This window comes from Megachile rotundata, chromosome 7 (assembly GCF_050947335.1).
Source record: "Megachile rotundata isolate GNS110a chromosome 7, iyMegRotu1, whole genome shotgun sequence".
Taxonomy (NCBI): domain Eukaryota; kingdom Metazoa; phylum Arthropoda; class Insecta; order Hymenoptera; family Megachilidae; genus Megachile; species Megachile rotundata.
In genome coordinates, this window is record NC_134989.1 from 8221052 (window position 1) to 8246578 (window position 25527).

Below are 25527 nucleotides of genomic sequence, written 5' to 3' on the forward strand. Positions count from 1 at the left end.
AAGCGTATAATATAAATATAACAAATAACACTTAATAATTAATATCACACAAATATTCAAAGCCAAGTTGCTAAAAAATTGATCCATGGAAAACCATTGAATTATTGTTTTATGATTTTTGTTAAATATTTCATGTAGAACTTTAACCTAGATTATGATAGTCAGTATAACAGAAAATTATAGCAAAACGACTACTAATACAATTATTATAAATAATAGACAACAATATTTGGTAAAAATCATGCATTTTAATACTTTCTAGTATTTTTTAATATTTTAATAATGTCTAACGTCATTAAAAAATATAGAAAAATCATAAAAGTTTATATGTTCTTCATGAAATTTACAGACGTAAAAATTTACGAGTCTTGAAATTTGCAGATTAAAAAATTGACCTTGATTAAAGTTGCTAACCTTATTCACTTAAAAAAGGACTCTCTAAAACTCGCAATAAATATCAATCTCTTATATTACATTGCACCCCATAACTACAACGTTATATCACATATTCGCTGTACCACACACATGTTGTACCACATATAACGTTATATCACATATAACATTGTACCACACATTGTTATATGTACAACGTTTAGCACTACATATGTGTTGTATCACATATATGTTTTATCACATATGATATTGTATCATATATACGTCGTACTATATATGTGTTGTACCACCACACGTATGTTGCATTCACATATGCATTGTACCACATGTATGTTATATCTACATATGCATTGTACCACATGTGTTGTACCCACATATGCATCGTACCACACGTATGTTATACTCTCATATGCATTGTACCACATGTACAATATGTTATAACCACATATGCATTGCATCACATGTGTTATAGCCACATGCATGTGATACTCACATATGCGTTGTACCACACGTGTTATACCCACATGCATGTGATATTCACATATGCGTTGTACCACACGTATGTTGTACCCACATATGATCTTACCACATATGTACTGCACCATATATAACGTTGTACCATACAATATCGTACCATATGTAACTTTGTACCAACGTAAACATCGTCTCAGTAAAAGTTCTCTAAACCTTTCCGTACATCGTCACCGTTTGTCCCCGCAATACCCATGTCAGAAAGAGGTTGCAAGTAGCTCGTTTCCGATACTTGATATCCCTGTATGTGATTCGACTCACTTCCTAAACTTTTTTCGCGCACGGTGGTGCGCCTCGAGACCTTCGGAGAGGGACTTGAGAGCCTTGACCTCGACCTGGCTCCGACCGCCCCCGCCCCCGTACCAACGGACCCAGACCGTCATGGTGCCCGGTGGGCCTAAAGACTCGACCTTGCCCGGCCATGCCGGACTTCCTCTTGCGGCGCCCCATACTAGCTCACCCACTTCCAGTTTCCTCTGGTTCTTCTCCTCTGACTTTGCCTCCGCTACTGAGGGTTTCAAACAAGGCACTGTGTTTTCTTTCGGTTTCTCTATTTTCCTCTCTCTATCTCACGCTAGTTTTTTTTTTTTAGCCACCGCACGGTGATTTCGATTGCGTGTGAGATCAAACTCTTTCATGGGAAAGCGGAACATCGCGGGATCGTGAGCGGTGATTTTGTTTTTAAGTGCTACTGTCTGCAGAGGAGCCTAATCATACCGTTTATTGGTCTTTTCATATACTGACTAGAGCTGGAAAGAATAGCACTATTCTCGTATACACGCGATTTAGATGCGATTTGGTTAATTTGTCGAGGTAGCTGATCGAGAGCATTCTTTTCAGGTCTATATACTTGGTTTAATAGTTAAATCTATATGTGATTGGATTTTGATAATATTCGAATAAGTCGATATTGGAGGAGTTGTAAATTGCACGTATCAAATTTATAAAATTTTTAATTCTAGAGCTTTCAACTAAGATTACCGCAGGTTGAGCTAACTTTGATTTAGCATAATTTTAGTGCAAAATCAGAAAATTATATTCGGATTTTGTTTTTAAATATTATATTAACTGATCAATATTTTTGTGTGATAAGAAGAGGCATCAAAGTTGAAAATCGTTTTTTGTATTTGGTAGGTTATATGATTTGTGTTTTGTAGATTTCATGAAAAGATATGTTATAAATACATGTACGTACTCATGAAATATCTTTTGTAACGAAATTATTAATATTTTGATACTTTTTGAAAAAGATAACACCAGGAACATTTTTCAGAGCAATATGTTACATTGTAAAAGATGGTACGTTAATTTTTAACCATTTTGCTATAATCCTTTATCCAAAATGTTATTATAAACTTATATATTAAAATTGCCTACCACAACACTTTGATAATTGATGATTTTAATTCCTAACTATTTACCTGTATATCCAATAATTTTTATGTGTTGTATCAAATGTTAATTATAATTAAATAATTTAACAAAGTAAATGTTACAAATGAAAACTATTGTAAAGAAATTTTTATAAATTTCATTTAGTAATTTTGTGCTTCAGGTATGCTTGTATTAAACTTCTTTAATTTTTAACATATAACATCGTTTTTCTTAATCGATCTACATTTGAGTATCAGATATTGCTTGGTAAGCACATATAATATGCAAAATATATGTAATATATTATAATATGACATTAATAAGTGTAACATATTATATGACATTAACAATATTATACAACATCTTAACAAGTAAACTTTTTTATAATTGTGTACTTTATTATTTTGAACAAACAACCCTAGTTTACCCTCTCAAATATTACTCTCATTTTCTCATATTACAATGTAATATATTGCTCTAATTACCCTAGTATTTATTTTTAATACAAATAGCTCCTCGCCAGACAGTGCTGTTTTATATCGCTTCTCAAATTTATAACGTTAACAAAAATTCTATATCCCGAAAAATAATTTCTGTTTACGTTCAAATAAAACTTGAGAACAATCAAACTGTAACTATAGTTCGATGAAATTTTACCGTAAATAAAATACCGTAAATTGACCGACAATAACAACGATAATGCTCGAAATATTGAAACATAATTGAACACGATCCCGCGAATCAGTGTGGTTAATTTTGTGTGTTAATCTTGATCAACAGGTGCAACTCATAACAGCGAAACAGGTATGCTCTTGGTGCGTGCCTTACGAACTGATTATCCTTAAATTTCCTAATTGATGATACCACTACGTCTGTATTTGTTCAGCTGTACGTTTTGAGATGTGCTTTTTGCTCGCGCGTGTGCTCGTTAAAAAATGATTAGTAGCTTCATTCAAATGGTGGTAGGCGAGATCAGTGACAAAATGAGATATCAGAGATGGTTCGAGCACATGCAATAACTTCCGTCCTTTTTCTCTTTTTCTCGCGTAAACTTCGTTTTAACGTTCGTGAATTTAAATTCAAAACCCACGAATCTACTGGACAACAATTCTTTCGTTATTTCGACGGTTTCGCGGGATAAACGTTCGAGCCATAAATTTCAGACACTCGGCTGGGAACGCGAAATACGAACGCAATAAAATGGCGGATTTGCGCCGCAAATTCGCGCGGTTCCGATCCCTCTTTAAGATCACATGCGACGCGTGAAGATGATTATGTACAAATGTCACGATAAATAAAAAAAAGATTCGGTGAGCCACACCCGCGACAAAATGAACTGACTGAAGCCTTGGACCCCCTTCGATGGTACGTGATGTGGACAATGATATTAACAAACCTGACAGCCAATTAGTAGGAAAACAAAAAGAGGACGCAACAAATCGTTTCGGTTGAGAATTATGTACAATTTATTAATTCAATGTCACCGCCGTTACTTTTGCAAAGCATCGAGTCTCCTGGAGTTTGACGAAAAATGTTTAGTAATGACATCACTTACCTGCCTCGATTTTCTTCGAAACACGGTTCTTTTTTCAACATCGAAACGAACGGATCGTTTATTAAAGTTATTTGAAGAGGAATATTCTGCGGTTTTTAAACACTTCAATAACCGATGTGATCTTGACTAAAGTCTAATAAATTATTTTTTGAGATAAATCTTTATGAATAAATCCGTCACGTGTGGTTGTTACAGTGTCAATGTTTTTGTTCGAATAATATTCCTCTTATGGAAAACGAAATTAGACTGCGAATGTTTATGAACAATAAAAACATCCAAACTGGATATAAAAAAGAATGAAATATTCAAATAAAATTTGTACGACAAAATGCAAAAAAATTTGTTAAATAATGTATCATTTCAGAGCTTTCAAAAGAATATGTATAAAAGTACATTCGCGGTCCATTAATTAAATCGGTGATATTGGTCACGAAAATCACGTGTAAAATCGTATTTAATTTCCGAGGTGAATAAATCTAGGACATCGTTCAAAAAGCATTATCAGAGCGTACTGGATGCAGCAAGCAATAATCGATCAACTATGCCACTATCGCACAAAGACGACAAAAAAAGCGGTTCATGCATAAAAACACAAATTGATATAATAACATGCATAGTTTGGTAGGCATGCAGTATGAAAAGAAAAATGATAGTGTAAAAACGTGTATCCCTAAAGCATACCATAGTGTTAAACACTAAACGATAATGTTAAAGCCATAAGCGCTTTTAATACTAACAATCAGTACGTAGTAAATACCAACAAACAGCAATGCGAGGTTCTATTAACGATTATTGGCATAAACCAAGATTCTTCCTTCAGACATTTTGTTTCGCATTGCTTCTTGTCGAAGTACCATCATTAGGTGCCATTTTGATAAAGTAACTTTCATAATGATGATTTAATTTTTGCCAAAATTAACTTCTGGTTATGAATATTTTTACTTGGAATATTTCATTAAGATTATCTTTAATAATAAAGATTTTGTACTGTAATATTTGATACGTTGACTACCTTAGGAGATTAATAATACATGAGATTTCAAATATTAATTAAATAAAAAATGTTAAATACCATTATTGTGATAATGGAAGCTAGAAAAATGAGAGATTGAATTTAAAACTTTAACCTGACCTAACCTAATCTCAATGTGCTTGATCATTTTCTTCATGGCTTTTCAAAATAAGTTAACCTCAAATTAAAGTCTGAGCTATCAAATGTATTAATTAAATTTATTAAATTACTTGTTAAATTTATAGAATTAATTAAATTTGTGTAAAAACCATTCTTTGGAAAAGTAATAGACATCTAGGTTCTTCATACCTCAATAAATATTTCTCTATTAATTTCTCAGTATTTGAGAAATGTGATTTTGAAAGAAAAAGTAACTTACATAAATAGCATCAAAATATATAATTTTTTTATTCTGCAAATGTTTTACATTTAAACTGTAATTATTTTCTAATTGCTTTCAATATTTTCATTGTGGTAGTCAATGTATCAACCATACACTGGGTACTAATATTAATTATAATATTAATATTTAATTCCCACATACCCATAATATTTATTATTAAAAATAATATAATAGTCACTAAAAGCTTGTAATACAAGATGGTCCAAAAGTCACAAGAAGTTTTAGAAATTTAATTAATCTTTTATTTTTAATTCTTTCTTTCACAATAAGATCTTTTAAGAAAGTAATTATAAGAAACTTCATTATTAAGTAGCGTGTAACAATTTTATTATAATATTTCATATGGAAAATTTACATTTGAATTCATTTATAAAGAGATGTAAAAAATGATACAGTTACTAAAATTGGATATTTTTAAAGAGTAACAAAGAACATTGACAAAAGAACAAAAATTTGCCAAATTAAAGATAGTTATAATATTTACAAAATATTATGATAAAAGATATTGTGAAGTTTACAATATAATAACAAATTCTTGAGAACTAAAAACTGCAAGTTCATTACTTCTCTAATCCTTAAATAGCGTAGTTAGATCTTTACTTAATCCATGATCTATAATTTAAATTTAATTATAAATTCATATTCATTAATATTTTTGATTTCTTACTACTTTCTTAGATATTATTTTTGAACCCATAAAATATTATTATACTTGATGAATATTTAAACTATCCATTTAGAAATTGGAGTGTTTGAAATGTGACTAGTGTTGTCAGAGAATGAAACCTGACTTCTGGTCCATCCTGAATATAATTGTATCAATTATCAAAGTTGATTATCAAAATGTAATTCGATACTATAGCCGAGCTAGTAATATTATATAATTAATGTATAATTAACGACTAAGAATACCATACAATACTGACCATCTTGGTCTTCATGCAGGGTAGAATGCATGGAATCGATGGAGTCCAGCTTTCGCTTGATTCCGCGGCCGAGGGCATGTTCCCTGCCCTCGCACCTCACTGTGCTCACCACACCTTCGGCTTGCTTCAACGTCTCTGACGTATAGATCTGTCAAATACAACTCGATCAACTCAGGCACAAGCCTACCAGTCACATGCTAATATTCATATCAATCTATCGACATCCGAACCGCTCATTTCGATTCGATAAACCCCTTTTTCTCTCTCTGGTTCTCGTTCACTCTTTGTTCCAGCAAGATCCTCATCATTCTTTCGACCGAGCGTGAAAAACACAAGTGAACTGAATATTATAAAAGAAAGAACAAAGGAAACGTAAGAGCTACCAGAACAGAATGATCATTGATTCGACGCGATAACAAACGTTTTGAAAGAATGACGCGACAAACGTACAGAGAGTTACTGGAAAACTTACGTTTTCTACGCTATCGGTGGCCGAATATGACACGTTCAAAATTTCATTCTTCGATGCATGCAAACGAGAAAAATGATATATACCAACGTGACAAAATCCAAACTCTGATTACGCATGCTCATCGCAAGATTTTCATTTCTTTTTTTCGTTTCGAATATTTAGGAATATGTATAATTTTTATCAAAGAATGTATTGCTTAGCAAAAATTTATTTTTTCTCTGTTTGCCATTATAAAAATTTATAGTTTTTTTTTCGTTCAGTTGACCCGTTAACACACGGTCGATAATACAAATTACATTATTGCAATGTACGTTATAAATAATAACGCTAAAAGCGAGTTGAATCCGCTCGGCCCACGAAAGTGTCGGCCACGTGAAAAATCAATAACGTTAAATACAAACTAATTACAAACTTAATAAGTATCGATTAAAACGAGTGTATCAAACCCTTGCGAGCAAGGTAATGCCACTGATGTCCAATGTAAAATGTACAAAATCAATGAATCAACCCGTACGAAAGAAAGATGCTCATTCGTCCGACGATGAGTCTGTCTCCTCACCGTCGTCAGCCTCTTGCGCATATACGAATTGATTGTAAATGTATGGATTTATATAGGTCTGTTTGCTGGGCGAATAATTAACGACAGCAATGCCATTAGAATCAGACCTGTAATTGTACAAATGAGGATAGAGCCCAGCTGGCGCGGCGATACCGACGTTTACAAATTTTTCATAATTTTCGTTCGAGGGACAATAAGAGACTCCGACGTTCTGGTCTAAAGATTTATCTTCCAAATTCTGATCTATGTCATCTTGCTCTACCATGTTCTGCGCTATTTGCGTATCAATTTGATCGGCAGTCCCGATGCAAGGCTTAGGATCGAATTTCGTTTGCGGTAACATCGTATAATGCGCATGGTCTGGCACTAAAGTTTGCTGTCGATAAACGTTTGCATTGTGAACGTATTGTTGGCTATGATAGAGGATCGGCTGATAATGACCGTGACCTACAACCGGTAACGTATTGACATCCATCTCCGTATAAGAGACATCCGTCATTTCTTTAGTAACGCTTAGTTGATCTTCCACGAGGGAGTGGTCCATTGTGTCTGAATATATGGAATGATTTGGTGATGATGTGTCCATATGCTCCTGTGAGTCAGCGTATGTGTTTTCAGGGTGTGTCGTATCGGCTGGCTGGTGCATGTCTGTTAAGGTTAGATGACGGTGGACTTGATCTACATGGGTACCAACCTGGATCCCAGTAGTCACCGTCGATTCCACATATGTCTTTCCATGAAGACCTGGCTGACTAAGAGTGATTTCCTTCGTAGTGATACCTTGAATTCGCCAATCCTCGGACGCGACTGGCACGTCGCCTGAATCCGGCTCGCTGCTTGACACGCAATGAACCATTGGCTGGAAATAATAATCGATTACGGTCGATGTTTGGATTAATTAAACCAGAGATGGCTAACGGGGGCTCGAGAGCGGTTTCCATCCCTACTTTCTCGGTTCATCGAGGTGTAGACCACCATATTTACTTGTGCTGTGATTTGGTGCATCTTCGGGTTAACACAGGGTATACATGAAGTGGTGATTAGCCAGCTGAATTGTGGGAAAATAGAATGAGTGATGGTGGCGGGACAGATTCACCGACGATGGGGACACAGCTCCCGTCAGGGGAGTTAGCCATCCCTGGATTAGACAATTGTTTTCTTCCTTTAACATCTTATTCTGAATGAAATCAACTTTTATTATTAACTTAATAATTTACACGTTACAAAAGAAATTCACGCTAACGGTAATCTACTTTGTAATATGGGGCTTTGTTTTCGAGGTTTCTGCTATTTTGATATGGAGATCCACACTTACATAGAAAAACGTGGACGTGTGAGCAAAAATACCGAGCCAGGATTCGAATCCAGGTCTTTCATTTGCCAGGTGACTCTAACTATTCACAAGAGACTCCCTAGTCTCTTAAGACACAAATGGCTGCTGTCTACAATGTAAATAGTCTCTTAATGTTTGACAGGGATATCTTTATAGATACAAGTCTCTTAAGCTTAATTACCTAAGCTTTCAATTGACTTAACAAGTTCGAAACGGTCGATGTTAACAGAGGCTACTCTTCAACATCGCTATCAATAAATCGTGAATCGTTCAAGACCATAATCGAACGTGTACTGGTGAAACTCACAACCGTTATCCATCTGCATTCACCGCTACCGTGGGTCAAAACAGAAAAATTGTTGCAGCACGCCACAATAAGTATCTGTAAACTGCAAAATCCATGCGTACCAAAACTCTTATTATTAATAATCAACTATCTTCTAAACTCTTTCATTTCTACTCCTGTAATATCTCGAAAACGAAGCTCCAGATTGCAAAATGATACTCTTCACTTTTAACACAAACAAAATTTCTTTTAACTACTTGCAGTACGTTTCGCTGTTATAAAACATTTATCACATCAAATTATTGTTTAAAAGTTGAGTATTACCGTGGAGGAAGAGTGATGCCTTGCAGGTGGCGCTGGCGAAGCCGCTCCATGCGTTGTAGTATCCACAGCAGGACTATTCGACCTGTGACTATTTCCTGGACTGTGTGTGGTGGTGTCTGGAGGAGATCCTTGCCTCATCATCGCTGACTGAGCCATGTTCGCTTGATTCCCAGCTGTTTGGGTCGATACAGAATGTCTCGCCATCAGCGGACTGTGTTGGTCGCTTTGCTGGGCCGTTTTCTCAACGACAGTCGTGCTGCTGCTAGCAAGAACATATTGTTGCTGCTCAATGTTCTGCTCCGAAGACGGGGAATTCACGCTGCTTTTCGGGGAGGTAGGTGCTTTTCCTTGAATCATTCCGGAACTTAAAATGTACGACTGATTGTGGTCAATGTTCAGCGAAGGATCGACGGTCGTCCCGTTGGAGGCTGCAGCTTGAAAATTAGGTATCTGGTTGTTGGACACCATGGTCGTTTGTTGCTGTACAATCGTCGTGTTTTGTTGAACAAAAGTTGTGTTCTGTTGATTGGGTGCCGACGACACAGCAATGTTTTGCGCAGTTCCGCAAGGTACCATCAAAGTTTGCCCGTTCATCTGAATAAATTCCTGTTGGCCCTGCATATTGGTCGGCCTAACTTGCGAGGTATTGAATGTCACTTGCTGATTAGGACTGACGTTCGCCACTATCGGGCTCAACTGATTCCCGAACGATGTTGTTCCGTTCACCAGAAACTGGCCGCTGTTCGGCGACAGGAATTGTGCGCTTGGACTGTGTTGTTGAATAATTTTTCCACCGGCTGTCTGCGGTGCTCGGATAACCATTCCAGCAGGACCAGCTGCTAAAATGCTTTGACTCGGGTTAAATATTCCGCTGTGGCTTTGCACTGGAGTTAACACATTCTGACCGTTCACGTTCTGTATTTGTAGCTGCATACCGATGTTGCCTGTATCTTGCAGCAAGGTCGCAGTTCCATCAGCAGACATGACCATGCTTCCTATGCCAGGGACGATAAATTGCTGAATAGTAGGGAAATTCTGAACCATTCCAGTGGCCCCGTTCAGTAAATTTACTGGTTGAAGAAGGTTGATTTGCTGAGTCGGTTGAGGGTTGGTGATGATCTGCTGAGCATTGAACTGTGCCGATGTTGTACCAGCCTGTCCGTTCATAACCAACTGAGCTGGAGCTCCACCTTTCCCTGGCACGATGGTCAACGCTTGCAACATCGGACCACCTATGCTCTGAGTCTGGAAATTTTGTTGGGCGAAGTTCGACTGTGACTGCATCAGCATGCCAGTATTCTGCTGTGAAGAAGCGATGTGCAACATCGAGGCTACTGTTTGCGGATTTGCCTTTCGTTTTTTGTACCCTTTCTTTTTACTCATTGCCGATTCGGGTGACAACAATGCTGGCTGTCGATTCACCATTCCCTGATTTGTGCTGACGTTCCTCGCGACATCTTGATTAGCGTCCAGAATCGACTGAGCGTTTTGTATCACGTTGCCAGTCGCAACGGTTAGATGCGGTATTTGAACGTTCTGACCTATGCTGTCCATTGTCATGACACCGGGCTGTATAAGTACTGGAGTTTGAATGGTGTTCACCAGCACCGTAGGTTGTCCTATAACTTGCTGAGCCACGCCAACAGCAGGGATGACTTGACTAACAGCTCCCGTGACACTAGTGACCATGGGTGACACCGACAGTGGTGGCATAGAATTAGAATTAGAAATAATTTTCGGAGGAGGAGGTGCCATTACACCGTTGATGCCTGATCCCGTGCTGGCCATTATAAGCTGCCCGCCGTTAGATACGAGTATATGGCCAGGAGGTAAGGTTGATCCAGCGGGATGTTTCAGTATACCGCCAGACGTAAGCACATTGTGAACCTGAACATTGGACTGAGGATGCTGCTGCGTTAGTTGTTGCTGCTGTTGCTGATTTTGTGGCTGTACCGGTGAACTAGTACTAGCCTGAGGTACTTGTATGCTACTGACGACGCTTTGAACCATCTCTAACGGTGACTTCGAGACACTAATCGCTATCGATGGTTGACTACTTGGAAGCGAGGAAGTTGTAGTCACGGTAGTAGTTGGTACATTCGTTAGAGCCGTTGATGGCTGAGGTTTGTTCGAAAGTATGTCTGGTATGGCGGGATTCGGTATTCCAGAAGGTGTATTAATCGATACGGTAGCGGTGTTTGCCCTTCCAGCTAGCACAGACGTGATAGTATTGCTGCTAACAGTATGTCCACTCGCCATTGTGGTTATCACCGATGAGGTACTATTAAAATGATTCATTGGTATTCTAGAAACGGCATTCACGGTGTGCGGATGTGGCTGATAACCATCCAAAGACGACTGTCTCGTAGTCTGCCGTTTCACTATTTGAGACGTCACGTTGTCCGAAGTAGAAGTAGACGTTTGCGAGGATGACGTGCTAGAAGGAACTACATTCGAGCTGGTTGTGGCGGAACAAGGCGTATCGGAACGCTGTTCCTGAACACCGCTGCTCATCGAAGATTGTGACGGCTGTTGGGCCTGAGGCGTTAAAGGTTGAGATGGCACTTGACCAGACATTGAATGTGAATGAGGTGTTGGCGGTTGCGAATAACTATGTGGCGTCGACGGCTGAGACGAAATAAGACTTTGCGGAGTCGCCGGTTGCGATATTCCAGGCGTGGATGAAGCTGGTGTATCCGAATTTGCTGGACTGTTCGTGCCGATGGGAGACCCATGACTCGTGCTCACAGTACCACCCTGAATTGGTCTTGAATCGGCTTGCTGTTGATTGTTCTGATACTGTTCTCCAAACGTGGACGACGTAACGGGATCTTCACGCTGATCCGAATGTATCAGGTATTGCCGCTGCATTTGCTGTTTGTACTGATCCTGCACGTAAGACTGCGTGTCAGCACTGGTAACACAACCTTGACAAGGACTACTTTCGGAATCTGTTCCTCCGCTGCTGGACGTCGGTGTCATGCTGCTGTGCACAACAACTGGGGAGGTTGCGTGATTCTTCACAGAATTAAACGTAGACGTACTGGTGGGGCTGGTGCCGGAAGAAGGCTTTGGTTGTGGAAGATAAGAATTATTAGACAGATGCGATCCATGGTTTGTCTGTGGTGTTTTGGAATTGTTGATCATTCCCACTTGAGAACTGCTGACACCAGTCTGTCTCGATATCGTGCTGTTCAGCAGAGCAGTCTGCTGCGCGAGGTAACCGCTAGGATCTTCTAAGAACGATGGGCCACTGCTGTTGACGGTCGAACCTATCTGATTATTACTTTGCTGATTCTTTTCGTTAAACTCGTCGATCGGACTCGACGCAGATTGGTCCAGACTGTTACTCCTGACATCCGTAACGCTATGCTGACGTTGCTTTTTCACCATAATCTTACTGGACTTCGCCTTCTTTCGCGCTACCTCATCGGTCCAGGTAGAAGCTTGTGGAATGTGATGATGCAGAGGTGGAACACGATCGAAGGAGTTACAAGTGATATTCTGGACTGTGACGAGAGAAGGCTGATGAGAACTCGAGGCAGATCGGTTTTGTTGCCAGGGCGGTGTTCTCGAATTGAAATGCATGTTACCGGGCTGCCCGTTTGGTCCCATTCCAGGTTGTGCTTCAACAGCATGATTGGTGTTCGGGCTCCTTCCCGTTAGATTAGACAAAGCGTATTGCTGCTGATGTTTGACATCGGCAACGGTTCCTTTCGAGGTATCGAAATTTCTCACAGGATACTGAACCTGATTCTGCGTGTACATACGTTGCATGTTTTCGTGCGAATTATTTTGTAGGTTTCCGTTTTGTACGACGTGATGCCGCTGCAGCGTGTGATTGTGCAACAGAAGTTGTTGTTGTTGCTGCTGCTGCTGCATCTGTTTCGCGTTCAGATCCTCGTCGCTAACGGAAGGGGCACGATTGTGTCTGTTCTGAATATCAGCGGCACTCATCACGGAACCCGGCGCTTGTTGTTGCATCACGTCTAAGGAATGATGATTCAACTGTTGATTAGGATACTGAGATTGCACGCACACTTGAGACACCTGTTGTTGATGCTGCTGTTGTTGCTGCTGCTGCAACTGCTGAATTTGCATTTGGAAATGATCCGCCGATTGAGCCTGCATCAGGTGTTGATTAGGCTGATGTTGCTGGGCTTGTTGCTGCATCTGATGTTGGTGGATTTGATGCAACTGCGGATGAAGTGTTGTTTGCGACACCTGCGATGGCTGCATGTGGTGCACGTAATTCTCCGAAGAATGCTGAGGATTGTAATTCCCTGATTGCTGTTCGACGTCTTGACTCAGATGTTGCTGCGTTTGCTGCTGTTGCATCTTATGCTTCTGCGTTTGCTGCATATGCAGTTGCTGCTGCTGTTGCTGCTGATTCAGGTGCTCCTGTTGTTGCATCACGTGTAACGACTGTTGATTTAACTGATTAACGTAATGAGGAGCTTGCTGCTGCGTTAACTGATTCACAACGGCATTCTGATGTTGTTGCTGTTCATGTTGATGTAAAATCTGCATATGTTGCATCTGTTGATGATGGGGTAACAACTGCTGCGACTGTTGTTGCTGCTGTTGCTGTTGCTGTTGCGATATATGTTGTTGCATAAGTTGTTGCTGTTGCTGCTGCTGTTGTTGCAGTATAAGCTGTTGGTGTTGTTGCTGTAACAGCTGTTGCTGCTGCTGAGTCATGTTGTTAAAATTAGCGCCTTGCTGATTCATGATCAGCGAATTTCCCATCAGCATCCCTGACATGTTATGCTGACCTAACCTCTGCTGAGGGTTTCTCGTTGCACAGCCGTTTACGTCCTGATTCTGCAGGGGTGAGTTTAATGTCTGATGACAGATCTGCTGGTTACTCTGTTGAACTTGCAGATTGGGAATAGCGATTGGCCACACCTAAAATGTAAACGATTGTTTCGTATTACTAATATGTTACAAACATTAAATATAATATAAAGTTTAATATAAATTGATAACTAAATAGAAGGTTGATTTTTATTAAAATTATGACATTACCTGCGATCCATTAGGCACCGGTGAGCCTTGCACTCCAGACGCTGCAACAATAGCCCTTTCGCGTTGTGCCATAAGTTGTGAGACCGAAACTCCGGAAAAAATGTTCCCTATTCCCCCTAGTTTTCTCTTCTTTTTCTTGTTGAGACCATCTGTCGAACAAAAGAAAATTCATGTCGGTTCAGTCGTACGAAGAAATTCAGTTATTAAACGCTTAACGTATTAAGAGAATAGTTCTTAATGGAATGCCCAAGGCGCGGTAACTCTTCGAGGTCGTGGAAAATTAAAATACAACTCATTTCCCTAACCCTAATTTTAACCCTCCGCTTATTATTCAAGCGCTGCTTCAGCCTTCTTAATGAACAGGCGTCCCATTTGAAGTTCCGCCGCAAGGTTAAATCCTATTTAACGTAACAATTTCGGGATTCGTGTCCCTTAGTCGCCAACTTCCATTTTATCTTCCTTACAAATTAATATTTTTTTTCTTAATCCACGACTGTTTCGACAACCATATCACTTAAAAATACTTCTTCAAACAATTCAAATTTGTTTATAATTATATGCAGTTGATTTCAAGAACTGTCATTATGAAATTAAAGGAGGCACAAAATAAAAGATAAGAACCCGAAGAATTCGTGCGTAACAAATGATTATAAAATATCTGAAGAAGAAATAATTCATACGCTCGAAACCGAATAAAATTGTACGACCCTTTTACAGTGAATGGTCGACAAGCTGCCATAACAAGCGTTCACACTACGAAATTACCTTGATTTACGAGGATAGCAGAAAGCAGAATGGTGAAAGGGTGGCAAAGGGGATGGTTTTCAATGGCGGTCTTTTATCCGTAAGCCTACAGCGGATAATTATTCTCCACGGTTACAACGGGGGAAGATAATTCGGAAGCGAGAGAAGGAAGACGAAGAGGATGAAGAGGAGAACGAATGAAAGAGAGGTAGGGCGGAAGTACTAATGAATCTACCTAGAAGAAGGGCAGGTTGTCTGCGACGGTAGTTTAACCCGATTTCCAAGGGGGTGAAGATTTACGTAAAATCTTTGAAGCATTTCGTGGCTTTCGGGGGTGGATTGTATGAACGCATCAAATCTCCCTCTTTAACCCTCCAAAAATCTGCAGTCAATGGCGTATAAATATAAAGCGCTGCGGTTGTTAAATCTGACGGAGAGATGGCGCAGCAATTATAGTATAGCCTATTCAACGACACTTCAGCATGCAAAATGTACGCAGACTTTATTATATAATTCGATAGACTGAGGTTATTTTTAAATTCAAGGTCTATTATGAACCGATTTTGAAACTTCATGGTATACTAAAGAAACAAAGTGTCAAACAAACGTACTAGTCAAAAAGTATTTTCCTTTGTGTTACTGTAATAAATTAACTACAAATGAAGAAATAATATTCGATAAATTATAATTACCCGAAGCGTGAAAAAATACTTAAAATTTCCCGCCGTCATTCGAAATGACGACATATTGGTGACTCAATTTCATTTGAATTTTGTTAACATTCCTTAACATTATTTTACTTTACTAAAATTCTAGATTAATGTGAAATAGCCTAAAGTTAATATGAAAGATATTTGTAATCCTAGCCAAAGTAAAATAAATATTAGTGTCCTTTCGTTCAAACAACAAACTTAGAAATATTTTTACAAAGAATGTCCGAATTGTTTCCAAAAAGAAGAAGCAAAATGAAGAACAATAAATTTACTGAACTCGACCGATAAATTCTATCGAAGACACAAGTATAAGAAACGTGCGAACCAAAAGTTCCCAAGCAATGTCAAATTTTCAGAACCGAAAAGGTAATAAATTCTGGCGAACACACGGCAGCTGTAAACGTGGTAACAAAAAATCCCAAGCAATATGAAGGATAAATTTAGTGAACTCGAACGATAAATTCTGACGAACACACGGCTACTATAGGAGTGAAACGTGCTAACCAAAAATTGTTCCCATCGTTCCGAAGCGTGTCTCGCGATACGGATCAAAGTTGCAGCGTTAATAGCGGCGGGTTTCGATACGGGGGCCAAAACGGCCGGGCCAACGACCATAATTATAGCAATCTTCTCGTGGTGGATACCCGAGCAGAACTTCTCGCTACGATTGACTAGCGAAACAGGCGGGACTCTCGAAGGCACTCGAATTACTCGAACCCAATTGAACCTCGGCCAACGACTAACTTCTCCAGCTCGTTCATGAGGATCCCAGAGCGTGGATCGTACGTAACGACGTGGCCGAGCCGTTGATGCGGACTAAACGGAAACAGCGTAAAATGCGCTTGCGCGACCACAACAGGACGTCGGTCGAGGACGAGCCGGAGGTGGTTTGCAACTAGGTGGTATCGGCGGGGATGAACATCACTCGGTGCAGGCGCAAGAATCACAACCGGACACGGTTTCCTCTCTTGGACCGCAGCTTCCTCTTCTCCCTCTATTTCAAGCGTATTCGCCGCTTCTTCGTACGAAATTAACCCTTATCAACTCTCTGTCTGCCACCACCATCGTCCGTTACCCCTCGACGACGTTCGTCCTCCCCCACCAAAACCAACCCCCACGTCCAAAGTAACATCGTCGCGTTGACGTCGCTGGCAGCGAATAGTGAGCGAATTCTTTCCTCCTCCCCGGACTTATTGATCGCACACGGACGATAAGAAGACACGAGCCGGCCGATTGGTTCCTCTTCCGGCCAACTCGCGGCATCTGCAACCCTAACACAACCACCCGTCCCGCTCCGGGACTATAACGACAGGGATAGTTGAATGTAAATTTGTGGATCGTCTGAGGGCTCGCTAGAGTGGGCTTTAAAACTGTCTGGGATTCATGCGTGCTACGTGCTTCAAAGATCGGTGGCTTTTTAACCTCTGAATCACGTTCTTTGGATACTGTACCCAAATTTAATCGTAATGTCACAAGTTCTTATACAGACTGTTACTGACTAGGGTTCAAGTTTTAAGTTGAAAGGACATTAGAGATATACCGTATGTGACTTTTTGAAGGAACTGAATTTCAGAGATCTTCAGAATAGCTGAATGAATTAACGTATAAAATTTTTTATAGATTTAACTGTTGTATGAGCAATGAACGTTACTTATTAGTTGTAACATAAAGTGAATAAATATAATTACTGATATTGTTAGAATATATTATGAATCTTACGATGAATCTTACGAAATTTATTATGACCTTTCATGATGTGGCTGCTATTATTTTAGTGTATTTAACAAAATTCTAACATTATATGGATGTATCAGATATCTCCTAAAATATCTCAGTTTCGATCAATAAAAGTAATGTTTCTGATCCACGAGGTGGATCAAATAGTACTTCAGGACTTAGTTAATATAAGTATCTACATAATGGCAATTAGAAGACCTACAAACAGCTCAAACATTGTAGGGTACATGTTGATATAGAATAATAATACATACATGTAAGAATATATACATGTAAGAATACATACATGTAAGAATACATACATGTAAGAATACATACATGTAAGAATACATACATATAAGAATACACATATGTAAAAATACATACATGTAAGAATACGCATATGTAAAAATACATACATGTAAGAATACACATATGTAAAAATACATACATGTAAGAATACACATATATAAAAATACATATATGCAAGAATACACATATGTAAAAATACATACATGTAAGAATACATACATGTAAGAATACACATATGTAAAAATACATACATGTAAGAATACATACATGTATACATATAAAAAGATGGCGATAAAGAAATGAACATATCAGCGAATACATACATTTCTACAGATCATAAAATATAAATCGTCGAAAAAAATGAGAAAAGAATTAAAAAAATTTGTAAAAGATCGTGAAATATATTTAACAGGGAAACGTATGATAACGAGGCCCTCGTGAAATCGTTTCCCCGTGTTATCGACAACGTGATCAATCGAACAGCTAACGGAAAGAACTTGTTTATGGAGCAGATTCCTTTTAACAGACCAATAAAAACGTAACGGCGAACAATCGATCTCGTTATCGGGTCTCGGTTCGTTGATATGCACTGTTGGCTTCACCGATCCATCGGAATCGTATTCGACATGGAGATTTATCAACGTGTGAACGAGTTCGTCGACGGGGTGTCTCGCGCAAAAGCGTACAAGTCACCGGAATAAATTCGAGAAATGTTGTTTGCGAACATTCCGGGCGCATATTAAAAACGAGAGTTAAATTCAGATGCAAGTAACGAGCCGTTGGAATTTCATTAATCTCCATTAATTCGGTCGAGTCCCTTGGCAAGCCGCGCATAAAAGCCGTCCGACTAGCGGACAGAATCAAGTAAAACCGACGAGAACAGAGGAGAAATGAAATCGACTTTCCTTATTGAGACTCGTATTCGTGGAACGGCGACGACGATAAAGATTCATTCGATTCCCGCTCCCCCCACGTGGTTTATTCCTTTTATTTTCGTTCCCCGCTCGCGATTCGGAGGGTGTGTGTTTGCACACCGCGCGAACGTATTACCTCTGCTGCTGAAATGCCCCGGAGAGTGAAAGAGAGAACGAAGGAGGAACGGGTAGACGGGCGGTGAACGGAAGAAGCGGAGAAAGCAAGGGTGACGTTTTCTCGGGCCGCGTCGTTTTATATCACCGGAAAATTGGAATCGAAGCGGCGCCCATGAACACGAACGCTCGAGTCGATGTTAAAACGACCCTATAAAGTTTCACGGAAATACTGCCACTGACGTACATACACGCTGCCGACGTAATTCCTGGCACAACGGATAAGAAAATAATTTCTGCTATAAAATTTAATCAGACGTAGGAAATAATATGATTGTCTCGTATCAAGAACAGATTTGATGATGGAACAAATCTAGTTTAGTTCAGTGATAGAAGTGTTGTGAAATGGTACATTATGGGGATTAATTTCAAGTTTTAGGGTTGATGCAAAATATTGTGTAAGCATTCCATTAATATTTGTAGTTTAAAATGGATGTGGTGCTGTCTGGGGATTTCTGAAGTTTGGGAAATTAGTAATATGGAAAGTTGGAATGAGAAGTTGGGAATTTTGAAATTTAGGAACTTAGGAATTTAGGAATTTAGGAATTTAGGAATTTAGGAATTTAGGAATTTAGGAATTTAGGAATTTAGGAATTTAGGAATTTTGGAATTTAGGAATTTAGGAATTTGGGAATTTAGAAATTTAGGAATTTAAGAATTTAGGAATTTAGGAATTTAGGAATATAGAAATTTAGCAATATAGCAATTTGGGAACTAAGAATCTAGGTACTAGAGATTTTGGAACTAGGGATTCTAGAACTAGGAATTTTGGAACTAGGGATTTTAGAACTAGGGATTCTAGGACTAGGGTTTTTGGAACTAAGAATCTTGGAACTAGGGATTTTGGAACTAGGAATTTTGGAGCTAGGAATTTTAGAACTAGGAATTTTGGAATTAGGAATCTTGGAACTAGGGATTTTAGAACTAGGGTTCTAGAACTAGGATTTTTGGAACTAGGAATCTTGGAACTAGGGATTTTGTAACTAGGAATTTTTTGAGCTAGGAATTTTGGAACTAGGAATTTTGGAACTAGGGATTTTGGAACTAGGAATTTTGGAACTGGGAATTTTGGAACTAGGAACTTTGGAACTGGGGATTTTGAAACTATTGTAGGAATTTTGCAACCGGGGATTTCGGAACTAGGAATTTTGGAACTAGGAGTTTTGGAATTAGTAACTTTGGAACTAGGAATTTGGGAATTTAGAAATTTGGAATTTCACGACGTGAAAATTGGGGACCTTATGAATTTAGTATTTTGGGATTTGAAAATTTGAAAATTAGTAGATTTGGGAATTCGGAAAATTGAGGACTTAAGAATTTGAAAATCTAAGAATTAAGATTTACATAATTTGAAAATTTTACATTTTCACTATGATACCAGTCTAGAAAGGGTTAAGATAAATTTTTCCTTCAGAAGAAAATCCTCAAATTGACACTAATCCGAGTGTCCACAATATTACATAACTCGTCACCATCAAAGATCCAAGATCCAAGAAAAACGCATCCCGAATCTGGAAGAAAGCGGTGATTAAGGATAAGCAATGTTGTCCCTAAATTCCAGAGTCTCAGAAAGCAAAAAGAGCGATCAAAACAAGCCCCGCGATTTTCAATGCACCGCGTCGCTATTGTTTGCCGGCTCTCCCGGTTCGTGGGGTAGTACGGTAAAGGCAGTAAGCACCCCTCGTTCTGGCGGCACGGTCGAAATAACAGTCGTTTAATTAGCGACGCGACGAAGGAAAGAGAAGATGAAAATGAGAATAAAGAAAGGAAAGAAAGGGTAAGCAGAGGAGGAAGAAAAAAAGGTACGGTCTCGCTCGGTCGGTTATAGGATTTAGTAATGAAATCCGGACGGAGAGTTTAGCCGCCATGGTGATACATCATTCCACCCTCAACGGGTCGGCTTCCAACACCTTCCCACCGAGACTTCTTCGTCGCATTTGCCACCTCCACCCATTTTTTTCACCGACATTGGGAAGTTTAATGCCGTCTCTTTTGTACGGGAAAGGAGGAAAGGAGAGGGTGGAGCCACCCCCGCCGACCCCCGCTAATGTCGCAATTTCGTCGTTCCTTTTCTTCTTCCAGGGACTTTTTTTCCCGTTCGTTGCGCCCTAATGATCACGGCTGCCGCGAGGTCCGTTGCACGAGGAAAAACTTTCGGTCGTCCTCCAATAAAAGTTTCCGCCGCGTGTTTTCTGGTACGGTGGTGAATAAACGTTCCCGGCGATTATGGCGCGCCGCTCTGACTACCGGCGGAACTTTGTTAATACGACGGATCGATGGGAAAACTTCTTCGGGGGATATATTGATGGCCGGGATGTGTACAGTCGAGAGCAAATCAGCCTTCTCTAGGGAGAATATCGACACCGTGGGAGACGGACCGCTTGTCGATTTTTCGAGCATTTTGGGAATTCGAATGTTGGATGAGTTATGGTTATGGATTTGGGGATATTGAGATTTTACGACTTTGGGATTGGGGGATGGTAGAATTTCGGGATTTTGGATTTAGGAAATTTGGGATTTGGGGGATTTGGGATTTGGGGGATTTGGGATTTGGGGGTTTGGGATTTGGGGGATTTGGGATTTGGGGGATTTGGGATTTGGGGGATTTGGGATTTGGGGGATTTGGGATTTGGGGGATTTGGGATTTGGGGGATTTGGGGGATTTGGGATTTGGGGGATTTGGGATTTGGGGGATTTGGGATTGGGGGATTTGGGGGATTTGGGATTTGGGGGATTTGGGATTTGGGGGATTTGGGGGATTTGGGATTTGGGATTTGGGGGATTTGGGATTTGGGATTTGGGATTTGGGATTTGGGATTTGGGATTTGGGATTTGGGGGATTTGGGATTTGGGGGATTTGGGATTTGTGGAATTTAGAGAATTTGGGATTTGGGGAATGTGGAATCTAGGGAATTTGAGATTTGGGGATTTTGAGATTTGGAGAATTTGGAATTTCGGGATTTTGGATTTGGGGAATGTGGAATCTAGGGAATTTGAGATTTGCGGATTTTGAGATTTGGAAATTCTGAGATTTGCAGATATTGCAATTTGAAGATTTATGGATATGATAAATTAAGTATTTAGAGATCTTGAAAGTTGGTAACTCAGAAATTTAGAAACTAAGAAGTTTGGAACTTTAGTAATACAGAAATTCAGAGATTTTAGAAATTACGAAGTTGAATATTTAAGTTTAAAGAAATTTTCGAATGTAAAAGTTTTGGAAATACCAAAATTGATAAATTAAAAAACTTGAAAATGTACAGATTTTAAAAATTAGAAATTCGAAAATGTGGAAAACTAGTGAACTCTAAAATTAACAAATTCAGACAAATTTACACATTTCCTAATTTCCCAATTTCCCAATTTCCTAATTTCCTAATTTCCTAATTTCCTAATTTCCTAATTCCCTAATTCCCTAATTCCCTAATTCCCTAATTCCCTAATTCCCTGATTTCCTAATTCCCTAATTTCCTAATTTCCAAATTTTCAAACTTGATAACTAACAAATTTGAAAATAACAATACTACAAACTTATAAATAGGCGTATGAAGATATAAATTGTCAAGTTCGCATACGTGTGTTAATCCAAAGATTCACATTGCATCAGAGTGTACATATGTACTCGCTCGCCTTCACAGTCGTGTGTACCCGTGCACGTGTGTGTATCCCTGTATGTCTGTGTTCGAGAGATTGATTGGCGAGTATGTATAATGCGATCGAGAGTTCGACGAGTTCGTGGCTCGTTTCAGCTTGCCAAGAAACTTTTCCCCCGGGGAAAATTCTGATTTTGATCGATCAACCAACTCCACTCGGTGATCATGCCAGGATATAATTCCTGCTTGGAAAAATTCATTCTGAACGATTTGCTCGGCGAGAGGGAAAATATATTCTGTAATTGTGCCAATTTTGTGGCAGACAAATAATTACTTGAAAACTACTGCAAAACAAGAATTACATAAAACAAAATCCTGAAGAAGAACATAAAAAGATAGACATACTTATGTTAATATAATTTGAACAATTCTACAATGCATTATTATTAACTGAAAATAAATGATTTTCTTAAAGAAAGAATATTTTCTTTGTTAACAACACTTTCTCGACTATATAAGTTTGTAACAAATGGAAGGTTTATTCAAGGTAAAACTAAAGTAAAAATTGTTCAAAATTAATTAGAAATGAAGATGTGTTATGTTTTCATAATGCTGTCTGGAGTACTCAACATGAGAAAATATATGAAAATACAGGAGTTGGGTTTATTTAATAGAAAATGAATTTTTTCTTTCTATGATAATTATTGAGTGCAGTTTATTGTAACATTGAGGGCTTAGGAGGATTAGCTCCATTAAGGGGTTAATGTGCTTAGAAGAGCTACGGCACCATTGGTGAGAATAGAGAAATCCCTTCATTCTCAAATTCCCAAATTCTCACATTACCCAATTCCACATTCCCAATTTCCACGTTTCCAATTCCCACATTCCCCAATTCCCACATTCCCCAATTCCCACATTCCCCAATTCCCACATTCCCCAATTCCCACATTCCCCAATTCCCACATTCCCCAATTCCCACATTCCCCAATTCCCACATTCCCCAATTCCCACATTCCCCAATTCCCACATTCCCCAATTCCCACATTCCCCAATTCCCACATTCCCCAATTCCCACATTCCCCAATTCCCACATTCCCCAATTCCCACATTCCCCAATTCCCACATTCCCCAATTCCCACATTCCCCAATTCCCACATTCCCCAATTCCCACATTCCCCAATTCCCACATTCCCCAATTCCCACATTCCCCAATTCCCACATTTTCCAATTCCCAATTCCCACATTCCCCAATTCCCACATTCTTCAAATTCCTAAGACCCCAAATTGCTACGTCCCCAAATCGCTACGTCCCCAAATTCCCACATCCCCAAATTCCCACATCCCAAAATTCCCACATCCCCAAATTCCCACATCCCCAAATTCCTACATCCCCAAATCCCCACATCCCCAAATCACCGCTCCACCTCACGAACCAACATCACTATCCTATCCCTCATAACAAAAAATACGAAACTCAAGAATGCCGCTCCCAAGGTCACCAAAGAAAACAGAATATCGAGTCGATCGAATAAATCGAAATTAACAGAGAAGCATTAACTGCGAAGGTCAGGTTGTTACCTTTCCTGGCTTTATCCGGCGAGGTGGGCGAGTCTGCGTTCACGTGGATCGCGGTGGCGGCTTGGCCTGAAGACAAAGCCGAAGAAGAGGAAACGGCCGGTGTACAGGATGCAACAGAACTGCCGGCCGCCGTTGTTGGCAGCAAAAGTTTCCTCTTATGGTTGCAGAGCTTGGTCATCTCCCGCGTCTTGCCCTGATCCGGACTCCAAGGTCGTGTTGCAACCTGAAACAAGAACACAGATCGTTATTCACCAAGGTACACTCCGCTGCAATTTTAAGTTACATTCGACAAGTTTATGTATGTAAACTTTACTTTTATTGTATTTATATATTTTTGGTGTTATATGTATTTATTATGTATTGCTACATTTATAGAATTGTATTATTTTTACATAGTTCTTGATTTTTTAATTTTCAAATTTGGAGGTTTGGAAATTCATTCATTTAGAGGGGTTGAAATTTTATATTTTTACTTTAAAAATCTATCAACTACAACTTTTCAAAGGTTACCCCTTTTCTATTGATTCTAAAAAATTTTTTAAAAGTTGCACACAATTAGTTATGACTTTGAAAATCTATCAACTGCAACTTTTCAAAGGCTACCCCTTTTCTATTGATTCTAAAAAATTATTTAAAAATTGCACACAATCAGTTATGACTTTGAAAATCTATCAACTGCAACTTTTTAAAGGTTACCCCTTTTCTATTGATTCTAAAAAATTTTTTTAAAATTGCATACAATCAGTTATGACTTTGAAAATCGATCAACTGCAACTTTTCAAAGGTTACCCCTTTTCTATTGATTCTAAAAAATTTTTTTAAAATTGCACACAATCAGTTATGACTTTGAAAATCTATCAACTGCAACTTTTCAAAGTCTACCCCTTTTCTATTGATTCTAAAAAATTTTTTAAAAATTGCATACAATCAGTTATGACAGCTTTAAGTAATAAAAGTATAAACTGCATCAAACGTTGCATCCACAAGTGAAGTGACTGGTGATTCTCGAAAATCACCGAAGAGACCCTACACCATAAATGGAATTCGTGTGAACAAAGAATAAGGCTTTCCACGATATACATTTCGGTTGGTTTTATCGTGTACAGCCCAGGATACGTAATATCGATGCCACCTTCATAATTTCGCGGTTTCGTCGTATCAGTTCGTAAAGAGCGGGGGTCTCGAACGAAAGAAGCCTCGTAAAAGGCCGCGCTCCCACATTCGGGGTATAACGTAGCAAGTTTACGAGGGAATAACCTTTGGCATTTGTTCAAGCGGTCCCGGTACAACCCCCGAGACACGGATAATGGAGATTGACTATACGAGCACGGACATTGAAATAAAGAGGCGGAATCACGTAATGAAACGAGTATTTCGCCTACGACCTACTTTCGCGGCACGAAATGAACCATCGCGTACCGTGTTTTCCTGCGTTTCCCTCGCGTTTCACCTACACCCGGTTACGCGTTCTGACGCTTCAAATTCCGGTTATTGAAACAATTTCGACGAATCCTTCGATAATTATCCAATTACGGTGTGCCCGTTTCGAACAATTTCATTCGCGCAAATTGTTTCGTATTTATTCCT

The 25527-nt window shown here is 39.1% G+C and overlaps 1 protein-coding gene across 11 annotated transcripts in view; it reads right to left on the reverse strand.

Moving 5' to 3' along the window:
- The window catches only part of LOC100879726 (uncharacterized), a 448351-nt gene that overhangs the window by 3470 nt on the left and 419354 nt on the right, over positions 1–25527 (reverse strand). For 3 of the 11 annotated variants that reach the window (XM_076533366.1, XM_076533373.1, XM_076533374.1), the window contains 4 exons: positions 23941–24163; positions 14197–14345; positions 9169–14076; positions 6857–8084 (listed from right to left, as the gene is read on the reverse strand). In XM_076533366.1, coding sequence (XP_076389481.1) covers positions 7194–8084; positions 9169–14076; positions 14197–14345; positions 23941–24163 — 6171 coding nt within the window. In that variant the 3' untranslated portion in view covers positions 6857–7193. Of the gene's footprint in view, positions 1–1185; positions 1433–6194; positions 6343–6856; positions 8085–8209; positions 8403–8470; positions 8948–9168; positions 14077–14196; positions 14346–23940; positions 24164–25527 lie in introns of those variants that run through there. The other 8 variants (XM_012284086.2, XM_076533367.1, XM_076533368.1 and 5 more) reach the window with 8 other exon arrangements.